This window comes from Danio rerio, chromosome 6, assembly GCF_052040795.2.
Source record: "Danio rerio strain M-AB ecotype USA chromosome 6, GRCz13ab, whole genome shotgun sequence".
Lineage (NCBI taxonomy): Eukaryota > Metazoa > Chordata > Actinopteri > Cypriniformes > Danionidae > Danio > Danio rerio.
The window spans coordinates 38,093,701-38,105,747 of NC_141026.1; the positions used below are offsets into that span (position 1 = coordinate 38,093,701).

The 12,047-nt window shown below is 34.2% G+C and overlaps 1 protein-coding gene across 30 annotated transcripts in view; it reads left to right on the forward strand.

Moving 5' to 3' along the window:
* Positions 1–12,047, forward strand: part of LOC147836423 (uncharacterized) — a 451,022-nt gene that overhangs the window by 106,426 nt on the left and 332,549 nt on the right. For 12 of the 30 annotated variants that reach the window (XR_015493894.1, XR_015493895.1, XR_015493896.1 and 9 more), the window contains exon 3: positions 7,013–7,200. The exons of 11 other annotated variants lie outside the window; for them this stretch is intronic. Coding sequence is in view for 6 of the 19 variants with exons in the window: in XM_087257594.1 (XP_087113720.1) it covers positions 7,105–7,200 (96 nt within the window). In the remaining 13 variants the exon portion in view is untranslated. The remainder of the gene's footprint in view (positions 1–7,012; positions 7,201–12,047) is intronic. 7 more of the 30 variants (XR_015493906.1, XR_015493905.1, XR_015493903.1 and 4 more) reach the window with 1 other exon arrangement.

Below are 12,047 nucleotides of genomic sequence, written 5' to 3' on the forward strand. Positions count from 1 at the left end.
TTTTATTTACAGTCTCCTCACTGCTGCTATACGGCACTCATTTTCGCATGTGTTGTTATTCTGATCTGAATTGACAAGCGCATGTGGATTTCTTAAACATTTACAATGGACTTTGCGCTCGTGCTCTCCTGGCATCTCTCATACCTAGGTGACTATCAACCATTTTCTCAGATGATGACAAACTAACAAACCATTGCTGCAACTCCGAGACAAGTTTATGGATAAAAATAAAAACCGCTGCAGTGTTTGGATGTGCTGTGTTTGTCTAAGGTAATTAGTCTACTGTTATTACTGAAATGTGTGTATTTTTTATTTTTTATGCTTGTTCATGTTGATATTTGCATAGTGTTTAGTCTTTAATGTTATAATATTGTTTTATAAATGGACTTTATATTCAAAGTGCTTTCATCTTGAAGCATTCAAAGTAGATCAGCGTAATTCTGGATAAACTGAGAATAATAGATGTACTTTACATTTGTGATTTTGGAGTGTTTGGATATTTTACTCCAACACAATCTGCACATGTTTGAAAAAAGACTGCTTAACAGTTTTGCCTCTCTGTGAACGATTATAAACGAGAGAGTTTGGCCATGCTGTAATCACTGACTGTCTTCACTATGATGAAGAGCTGGCAACATCTTCATTTAGTCATTTTTTAAAAAGCTGAACAGCTACATTAATTATAATTATGACTATTCTAATGAGAATTCATGAATAATATGTGAAATACAAAATGACCCTATAAGTTCTGAATTAGCATAGCTCCTCACTTATTTCTTCTCTAGAATTTGTGAATTAAAACCTTTAAATGAAAGCTTATATTAATATAATAAACACACCTACTTCCAAATATTTTTAATCACTGGTAAACGTGTTGTGAACGACGAGAAAATAATGAAGATGAAGTAGGACGGAATATAAATGAAGCCGCAGAGGGCTGCAAAGTGAACATGACCACAATAATTATGACCACGTGTAATGCACTTCACTCATTAAAAATAATTCCTATTCTCAAGTAATACAATTCCTTCCTAACGTGCTTCAGGAAATTGTCCTGCTCCTCATATCCTGTTGGCCACTGGTTAAATTTGAAATGTAATGTAAACTAGAGCGCTGATTATTTCCAAATATTGACTTCTGCTTGAAAACCCCATTGTGCAGAGGATCAAGCTTCTAAATCCGTATTTTCTTCAAAAGCATTATTGGATTGTATGTTGAACGGTGTATAAATAAAACATCCATGGTGGTGCTAAAGAGAACGTTCCCTTCCACTTTCAAGCAAACAAGAATCTTTACAGCCATACAGCCCTGAAGATCCAGTTTGAGAGTTATGCGAAGAAACGGAAAGGTTAAAGTTCAAGCTTTGTGTCGCACAGTTAAAGATCATCGATTGAGTCTTTTGAGGTCTGAATGGTATGTATTGAAGTCGTGATGAGGTCCTGGAGGAGGTGGAACGGACAATTAAACAACAATACAGATTTGATTTGTTTAAAACACTGAGCAGTGGGAAATTCTGAATAGGCGTTTCCATAGAAATCCAGGGCTATTTTGAAACAGCTTCACTGGGCATAAATGACTGAAATTCAATAACAGTAAAATTACCGGAGGAAATATTGCACAGCTTGAGTCTTTCTTTACCCCCCATTTTATCAATATTCCTCAATGAAAGCACAACAGAAGCTTTCCATTTCTTTTCCATTAATTTCAATATACAGCAGTTCTCCGTATTTTCTGTTTCTGTGCGTTTGTTATTTGTAGTTATGCTGTGTTTGAATAAGTGTATCGAGTTATTTTTGTTTAGTCCCAGCAGGAACAAATTGACATCAAGCATGACGTCAAAAACACATTAAATGCAAATCGATTCGATGACAAAACCTTGATATCCAGATGAAATTCACACATTGATGCCCTTTTGACCAGCAAAATAACTATATATATATATATATATATATATATATATATATATATATATATATATATATATATATATATATATATATATATAATGATATAAGAAACATTTCATTAGAAACATTGTATTCATTTTAAGCTGTCTCGGCAGTGCATGTAAACTAACATCAAATTGACATCTGACATTGGTGTAAAAAACAATAATCGAATACAGGATGATCCTGGGTTTTAAATCAATCTGCAATCAAATCTATTAACATTTTTACATCTTTTTTGTTGTTGTTTTGACATCAAAGTGTCTGTTGGATTGTAAACAATGAATGACTTTCTTCCAAAATTTAAAATCAAAACAACAAAAAATGCCATGTTTTTAGACACATTTTTGTTCATTTTTAGACAACAATTTACCAATGTTTTAAAAAAGCTGTATGTAAGTTTTTGACTCTTCTAAAGCATAAAAATACCCTAATATGTTTGCAGCTATTTTAAAAAAACAAAACAAAAAAAAAAACATGTCAAGTGAACATTTTGTTTATCTGAAAAACAATGCTGAAGTCAGATATTCTACTTTGAAAATGTGCTTTCTGTGCCGGAACATCTGTCTTTGTTTTGGCCAATTATAGGCCAATAATATTTCAGCAACCCAGGTTGCCTTAGTACAAAATCGCTATTTCATTCATTCATTCAGTCAGGAAGGCTCTCAAAGTAAGAGTCCGCAACCTCTGGTGGACAGTAACAGCCTCCAAAATGAGACACAGAGTTCCACGTGAGGAGTTTATTAATTAGAAAATAATTTAAATATTATGAATGCAAACATTAGGCGAGCAGATTATATTGTAACCCTGTGTCCTATTAACACGCTTGGTGACAAGGTTTGCAGTGATAAGCAATTGGGCTGTTTGCACTAGATGAAATAGCATAAATGTATTTTCAGCCATTCAGAAGCACAGAATAGTGCACTTACTGCACTCCAATGAAATGTTAAGGTTTCTAATAAAATTATTACATATTAGACCTCTTTAACATTTTTTAAATGTACATGCTGATCACTGATATGGGTTGGCTTGCTCTGAAGTTCCAATTCAAATGGTTTATTGTATTTTCAAGATCTGAGATAAACTATCCACTGCTGCTTTCAGTAGTGTGGCAATAAATGTCAAGTGAAATGCCATTCAAACTCGCATTATTAGCTGAATAAACACTGAATAACACTGAATAAAGCCCATGAGGTACCTTAGGTGATTATTGTCATAGTCTTCTGTTGTTCAGCTGCTAGAAATTGAAGCTGTTTTTAAAAATATAAATTTCAGGTGTTGTTTAGAAAGTCATTGCTTTTTAGTAAGAAAACTGTTTAAATCAGCCTTAAATCAACCTTTAGGCTCAACACTCTGGCACACTGCTGTTGGTGTCGTCAATCTGGCAACCTGCGCTTACATGTGTTTTGACCCAGGCGTGCAATACCTACAGAATTAACTAAAGAAAAATTAGGAACTCGGTACATTGTGAAATAAACCTAATGTTCAATCATAAAAAGTGAAAACATTTGCTATTCCGACCAATAGTCATATTTTGAAGGTCAATATTCTGTAAAAGTTACTATATTTATTTGAAATAACACAGACAGAATTAGACAAATCTTTAAATTTTTCTCAAACCAAAGCCTAATTAACCCAATTTATCCAGAGAAACTGAGAATTTTTAAAGTATTCTCTTATCTCTATTCTAAATCTCGATTTATTTTTCTTCTCCCCATAGCTACTGTATATGCACATGGATTCCCAGTTCCATAGACTGGATTGCTAACCTTCTTCGATATCTGTACATGGCTTCAAAGCTATTTCCAGAGATTTGATCCTGAGGCCATCCAGCGCTAGGGACGGCAAAGTTCCTGCTCTACACATTACACTAAAAGCAAAGCCATGTTTTTGGAGTCGTATAGCTAACCTCTCTACATAAATTGAATAATTTGCCCTCCTAGCTGTCCTACCGCCAGACAGTTGATTATGACACGTGACCCTAAAGTAATAACTTCAAGAGGTATCTAGAGGTGACCTCAGAGAATTGCATGCACATGAACTTGTTTTGTCAGAGCGATCTGTTAATGATATGCACACTTGAATTTTTAATTTTGGCTGCGAGAAAGAACATGACAAATGAGACGTGTGCTTGGATGCTCGAGGATAGTGTTGCTTGGATGGGGAAGCCAAGAGACATCTCATTGCATTGAATTAATTTCATTTTCGCATGTTCATAATAACCTGTGGCTATGCCGTGTCAGCTGTTTTCCTTGATTTAACTTTGAGCTTTGTTTGGTGCAGAGGTACAGTTGACGTTGAGTGACCAAGTGAAGACAGTAGTTGGAAAGAAGTACTTTAAAATTCCCTATTAGTCAGCGCCACAAGTCACATTTACTCCGAAGAGATAAAATCTAAGTGACATTCCGAGGGACATGATGTTTCTTCTGATAGCATTCAAGCTTTTGGTTGCCACCTTTTATCTTGTTGTACAGATAAGGTTATTAGAAGTGCCTTTGTGCCCATTTTCTCCCTCCCTTTTTCTGTTATGGTTTGATTAAAAAGGACTATTGAAATTAGAGATCCATTTGATTTTGAAAAAACACTTGATTTTTTATTTTTTCCAGGTATAAAACAATTGTCATAGTTCAGAATAAAGAAGGACTTAAAATTATAAAATTATTTATCAAATATATATTAAATGTAGAGTCAAGCATGAAATTATTTATACCTCTGGCAAATTAAAGTTTTTGTTCAAATGTAAAATTAAAGCTCAGAAATGTATGTATGTATGTATGTATGTATGTATGTGTGTATGTAAATATATATATATATATATATATATATATATATATATATATGTAGGTATGTATGTATGTATGTATATATGTATGTATGTATTTATGCGTGTATGTTTGTATGTGATATATATATATATATATATATATATATATATATATATATATATATATATATATATATATATATATCTATATATATATATTTGGGTGAAGCAGTGGCGCAGTAGGTAGTGCTGTCGCCTCGCAGCAAGAAGGTTGAGTTTCTGTGGGGTGTTTGCATGTTCTCTCTGCGTTCGCTTGGGTTTCTTCCGGGTGCTCCGTTTTCCCCCACAGTCCAAAGACATGCCGCAGGTGAATTGGGTAGGCTGAATTTTCCGTAGTGTATGAGTGTATGAGGGTGACAGGCCCAGACGACAGGCTGGCCGGAATGTGTAAAAAAAAAAAAAAAAATGTCATTATCATATGGACAAGTCTAAATGGAGGACTTGTTGCAAAAGAGCCGACCGCGCAACCATACTGGACTAAGGCCAAAGAAGAAGAAGACGTATGTACATTGTATATATATATATATATATATATATATATATATATATATATATATATATACACATATATATATATATATATATATATATACATATATATATATATATATATATATATATATATATATATATATATATATATATATATATATATATATATATATATATATATATATATATATATATATATATATATTAGGACTGTCAAAATTAGCGCGTAAACGCACTCGATTAATTTGAAATATTTAGTGAGTTAAAAAATATATAATGCAAAAAAAAAGTTGCTGTTTTTTTTATTTATTGTAAAAATTCTCTAGCATAATGTCTAACGTGATGACAAAACAGGTGATTTTGCTCACATTTTAGAAGAGGTGTGAACCTACACTGGTCTCATGGTTTGGTTTGGTTACGATTATCATGCCATTGATTCAGTTCAATTTGATATCTCGGTGCATCGCAGTGCATTGACGATGCTTTCCATACAAAGTTTTTTATTTTCTTCACATCAAACAATTGTTGTATTAAAATGTATAAAGATTTATATACTATTTGTGATACAATTTTGTCCTTTAATACAAACAGCCAGATATTTAAACTGAACCTTTAAAAACTCAAGTACAGGCATAGAACAACATGAGCATTTATAGCAAATAAAAAACAAAAGTGAATATCGCACTCGCTTTCTGAGCCATGTGTAGTGAATTCGTTCTTACACAAAACTCTGCAGACACGTGCTCGTGATCAATGTGTAAGCACAAGAATATTATTGTAAAACATTGTATAGAAAATAAATATATAAAAATATTATAAAAGTATTCAAATATTTTATAGGAGCCGTTGTATTTATTCAATACTTTAATTGAAAGGCTTTTTTGGTGCTGGCAGCTTAAAGATGCCTCATATGTTGAACGAAGTCGCATGAATTGCTCAAGTGTGAGTTTTTCACAGACTTCAACAGAATGTAATAATTTTGACAGTTCTGTGGGTCTCTTCTTTCAAATCCGTTCTTTAGTCTGTATTTTATATTGGATTCCAATCTGGTGTTTGGCTGGGCCATTCTGTGGCTTGATTTACTTTTTCTGAAAGCATTCAAGAGTTTCCTTTGACTGTGTTGTGGATTTCATCCTGTTTTCATCTTCATCATCTTAGTAATGTTGATGTTGAGACCAAAGTAGCTAATAGTAATTTACAATGACGAAGGGCAGAGGGTTGCTGAGTAACTACTGAGAGATTTCAGCTGCTGTCTGGGCTTTCACTGTCTTTCTACATCTCCCTATCCTTATGTGTTCAATGTTTTTCCCTGTGTCATTTCATTTTACTACACATACTTAACTTGTAAACTAATTAATATTATTTTATTTGCATATATGGATTCTTTTGGTTGTTATTAACAACTGGTGAAAATTTTAAGTCAGCGGCACTTTTAGAAATATGTTTTCTGAGAAAACTGGTGATGTAACGAAGACTTATTTCCTCCACTGTATATACTGTATTATTTTTATGCAAAACAGCAATCAAAATTAATTAATAAATCAATAAATTGTAGCATGAAGAATGGTTAACGTGTAGCTGAATTTCCTGAAGCTTACAGTAGTCAAAAATTAGTAGGATGTCTACAGGCCCTTGCCTTGAATTATGTGCATTAGAAACAATAAGATTAAGGTGATTATAAGCCTGTTTTTTGTGATAAAAATTGGCATAAACCTATATTTAATAAGCTGGTTGCACTGTTGCCTCACAGCAGAAATGTCCCTGGTTTGAATCCCGACTGAGCCTGAATCCTGGATATTCTTCCCTGTTCTCTGGGTGCTCCAGCTTTATGACAGCAAATCTATGGCAAATAGAACCGAACACACGGGTGATGGTTATGCTTGCGGTGTTCTGAACTGCAGGAGGATAACAGATCCAGACACGAGGAAACAGGAGACTGTGAGTTCAATTTAAACCCTTGCATGTGCAAGACATCACGCCAACACACACCAAAAAAACAAGTTAGATGTTGTGAAAGATTGCTGTCAACAAATGAAAAGAAGCAAACAAGAACAATAACACTGATTTAGCAAAGTCCTGTCTTGTTTGTTGGCATTCATATCTGTGATGTGAATTGGCGTTTAAAAATGGCTTTATCAACAGACCACCATGTGAAATGTCACTTATTTCAGTTGTTAATGTATAACATGTCTAATTTAAGAAATATTGGCAGCCAATAACATACCTTGTTAATAACTTACAGAATTGTAAAAAAAAAAAAAAAAAATCATACTTACAAATTGTTATTGAATTGTAATTAATTAACGTTTACATTTTTCCATGGATAATCTACCATTTTCTAACCATTTATGACAACTATTTGCTTTACATTTAACTTAAAATATTGCCTCTTTATTAATTGAATATCAAAATTAAAATCATTTTATTTAGAAAGTTTAGTGTATAGCATTTTGGGCTCTCATGTCTACATCATTTATCCTCTCATGGTTTAGTTCACCAGTGCACTTTGTTTATTTGTCATAATTGTTTACATCATTAAATGGGAGACCACATGGGAAAGCTGGGTTGCTGTCGGAAGTAGTGTTAGTGAGACCAGTAGGGAGCGCCCAACCTGCGGTCTGTGTGGGTCCTAATGCCCAGTATAGTGACGGGGACTCTATACTCTATACTCTATACTATACTCAATGAGCGCCGTCTTTCGGATGAGACGTTAAACTGAGGTCCTGACTCTCTGTGGTCGTTAAAAATCCCAGATTTAGATTTACAAGTAGTTTTATTGTAAATGGTCAAAGGGCATATTAACTATACACCTTACAGATGTCAGTTTTTTTTTTATAAATTTTTTTTATATATATAGGGTTTTACTGCAATGCATGTTAGTTGTGTTTTTATAAGTTATTTCATCCATTTTTTTTTTGCAAAATAAACAAACAATCAAAAACTGTATTGATCTACTTGTGTCCTGTTGATTATTATTATTATTATTTTTATCCTAATATATTAGATACATTTATTCATTGATTTTGATTGCAGTGGTAGCTGCATAGCATTGTCTCCCATAAAATACACTACCTGACAAAAGTGTTGTCGTTGATCCCAGTTGTAAGAGCAACAAATAACAACTTGATTTCTAGTAGATCATTTTGAAAAGTGGCAGAAGGTAGATTTTTCCAAGGAGCCACCTGTTGAACTGCATCCCAATCATCACAAAAACCTATTGGAACCTGCATGGACCCAAGATTCTTACAGAAATCAGTCAAGTTTGGTGAAGGAAAAGTCATGGTTTGGGCTGTGGTGCCCATTACATTACAAACCACAGGAGAGGGCAAATTCTTCAGCAAGATGGCAAATTCTTCAGCAGGATGGTGTTCCTCCACATCAAAGTTCCTGAAATCAAACAAAGTCAAGGTGCTCTAGGATTGGCCAGCCCAGTCACCAGACTTGAACATTATTGAGCATATAAGATAAATTCAAAGAATCTTGATGAACTCTGGGAGTCCTGCAAGAATGCTTTCTTTGCCATTTTAGAATGACTTTATTAATAAGTTATTTGAGTCATTGCAGAGATGTATGCATGCAGTCATCCAAGCTCATGGGAGTCATACACAAATAATTCTTATTTTATTGCACCATGACTTCTATACTGTACATTATTTCTGTTAAGTAACAAGACTTTTGTCTAATCAAAGTCAGACCTTACTGTCCTAATTAAATAATTAAAAAAACACGTCAGAATCATATTTTATTTTGGTAAAATAAGCATAATTTAGAGGCCTTTGCCTTTTATATATGCCACTTCTAATCAACTAAAAGTCGGGTCATTATTTGTTGTTCCTAAAACTTGTAGAAGCGACAAGACTTTTGTCAGGTAGTGTAGTCCAATTGATTAATCTACAAAATTAAATTTAAAGTCATACAATTCCTGTAAGAAAAAAAGGAAACCGATTGTGTCAGGCTGTTAAAGTATACAGACTTCTCACACACCGAGAAGTCTTACTAATGTTGAACAACGTTTTGTGCTCTTTAAAAGTGTCTCTGTCACATAGCAAAGGTGAGACTTGTCTTTTGAGAGGATGTAGCTGGTAACTAAGCTGCCATATCAGCTAATGGGAATCACTTAGAGCTCAAGCATCTGATATCGTAAAGGTGAGTTGTGTCATGTTGACAAATCTAAAGTAGGATCAGGAATAGCAGTCTGACTTCAGATTATGTTGCAACTCCCACTGCAGAAAAAATAAAAATAAAAAAATCTTTACCGTTTAATTCAGCAGTGAGTAAACTATAGACATTAACAGCAGCTGAGACTGAATGCACCTGGGCCAACTATAATTTTCCCTACTGATGAAAAGCCCGTCGGCCATCACCCTTAGCTAACTGCCGTAAGAGAAGTCTAATTAATGACATGCACAAATAAGATGCTTGACTCATGAATATTTAGTAGATCTAAATATATCAAGCATACTGTCTATGCAAGTTAATGTCAAATAAAGTGAAGTATAGTGCATTCTCTGAGGGAAATCCAACAGGGGGGTGGAATGATGTTTATTAGTTGAAAAGGGACATTTGGATAGAAAACTATCAAATATTGGATAGAAAACTAAACTATATTCTGGATAAAATAATATAAATTTGCATGACTGTGTTATATAAATGTTACTTGAGGAAACGCTTGTTCAAATATGGTTTAGTGAAACTGATTTTTTAAAATGGTCTTCAATATGTACTGGAAGCTTCTTTCATTTAGGAGAATAAACCACTTTCTTCAGAGTACTGTAAAAAATGTCCAGGTGTTTATGAACAGAATTATTTTTAGCTGCGTTTTGTTGTTTTATGCCTGTCAGTAGTCCGCTGTGTGTAAAATGAGCCTTCATCTTCAATATAATAAAGTGGCCTTTTCTCGGCTTCAAATGCAACTGAGGGCAGTAATAAAGTGCAGTCACACTGTCATCTGTTTTTAGCACATATCAGCAACGCTGCTGACACAAAACAACATTTATTTTTAGCAAAAATGAATTGAATTGACATAAATTGTCACGTTATGTACATAAATGCTTACATTTAGTTTAAAAGATGATTATTCATTGCATTACTTTTACCTTGGTATCACTACTGTACTGTATTTTCTTCACCTGTGTTATAATAGTGTCAAGTTAGTATTGTATAGGATTACACAGTATTATACTTTTTTGATTTGTAATTTTAAAAATATACACTCAATGACCACTTTTTTAGGTACACTTTACTAGTACTGGGTTGGAGCCCTTTTGCCTTCAGAACTGCCTTAATCCTTCATAGATTCAACAAAGTACTGGAAATATTCCTCAGAGATTTTGGTCTATAATGACATGATAGCATCACACAGTTGCTGCAGATTTGTCGGCTGCACATCCATGAGGTGAATCTCCCCTTACACCAAGTCCAAATGTGTTTTTTTTGGATTGAGATCTGGTAACTTTGGAGGCCATTTGAGTACACTGAACTCATTGTCGTGTTCAAGAAACCAGTCTGAGATGATTTGCGCTTTATGACATGGTGCGTTATCCTGCTGGAAGTGGCCATCAGAAGATGAGCACACTGTAGTCGTAAGGAGATGGACATGGCCAGCTGTGGCGTTAACACAAGATGCTCAATTAGTACTAATGGACCCAAAGTGTGTCAAGAAAATATCCCCCACACCATTACACCACCACCATCAGCCTGAACCGTTGATACAAGGCAGGATGGATCTACGCTTTCATGTTATTGATGCCAAATTCTGACCCTACCATCCAAATGTTGCAGCAAAAATCGAGACTCATCAGACCAGGCCACATTTTTCCAACCTTCTATTGTCCGGTTTTGGTGAGCCTGTGTGAATTGTAGCCTCAGTTTCCTGTTTTTAGCTGACAGGATTGGCACCCGGTGTGATCTTCTGTTGCTGTAGCCCATCTGCCTCAAGGTTGGACTTGTAGTGTGTTCAGAGATGCTCTTCTGCATACCTCAGTTGCAATGAGTGGTTATTTGAGTTACTGTTACCTGTCAATCAACTGGAACTAGTCTTGCCATTCCCCTTTGATCTCTGGCATCAACAAGGCATTTGCACCCAATGAACTACTTTCTCTTTTTCTGACCATTCTCTGTAAACCCTAGAGGTGGTTGTGTGCGAAAATTCCAGTAGATCAGCAGTTTCTGAAATACTCAAACCAGCTCGTCTGGCACCAACAACCATGCCATGTTCAAAGTCACTTATATCACCTTTCTTCCCTATTCTGATGCTCAGTTTGAACTGCAGCAGATCGTCTTGACCTTGGCTCTTTCTCAATTCCAAGAACACAGAGAACAGACTTGTGTTCTTGTGGAGACCAATCTTGCCAACTTACCTTAAACTCGGGAGACCACGATAACACATAACGCGCCCTGTGAGAAATGAGATGCTGCATTTCTCCTGATGGTCACATGACCTTTATAAGTTTTTACCGAAAATTGTTTAAACAACACAGCATTCATTCAGCGATTTGTTTTTTCCCTGTTTCACAATATATACTATATATATATATATATATATATATATATATATATATATATATATATATATATATATATATATATATATATATATATATATATATATAGACTTTACAAATATTCATTGCACAATAAAAATAAAACTGATTTTAATATGAATTCATATCCTTCATGTGTTTCTGCCTTTATTATGATTTCCATGTTAATGTTTACGTTCACCGTCTCATTTAGAGAATCTCATGAGGTAAATAAGTGTTATCTCTGAACTTTAAATAATAAAT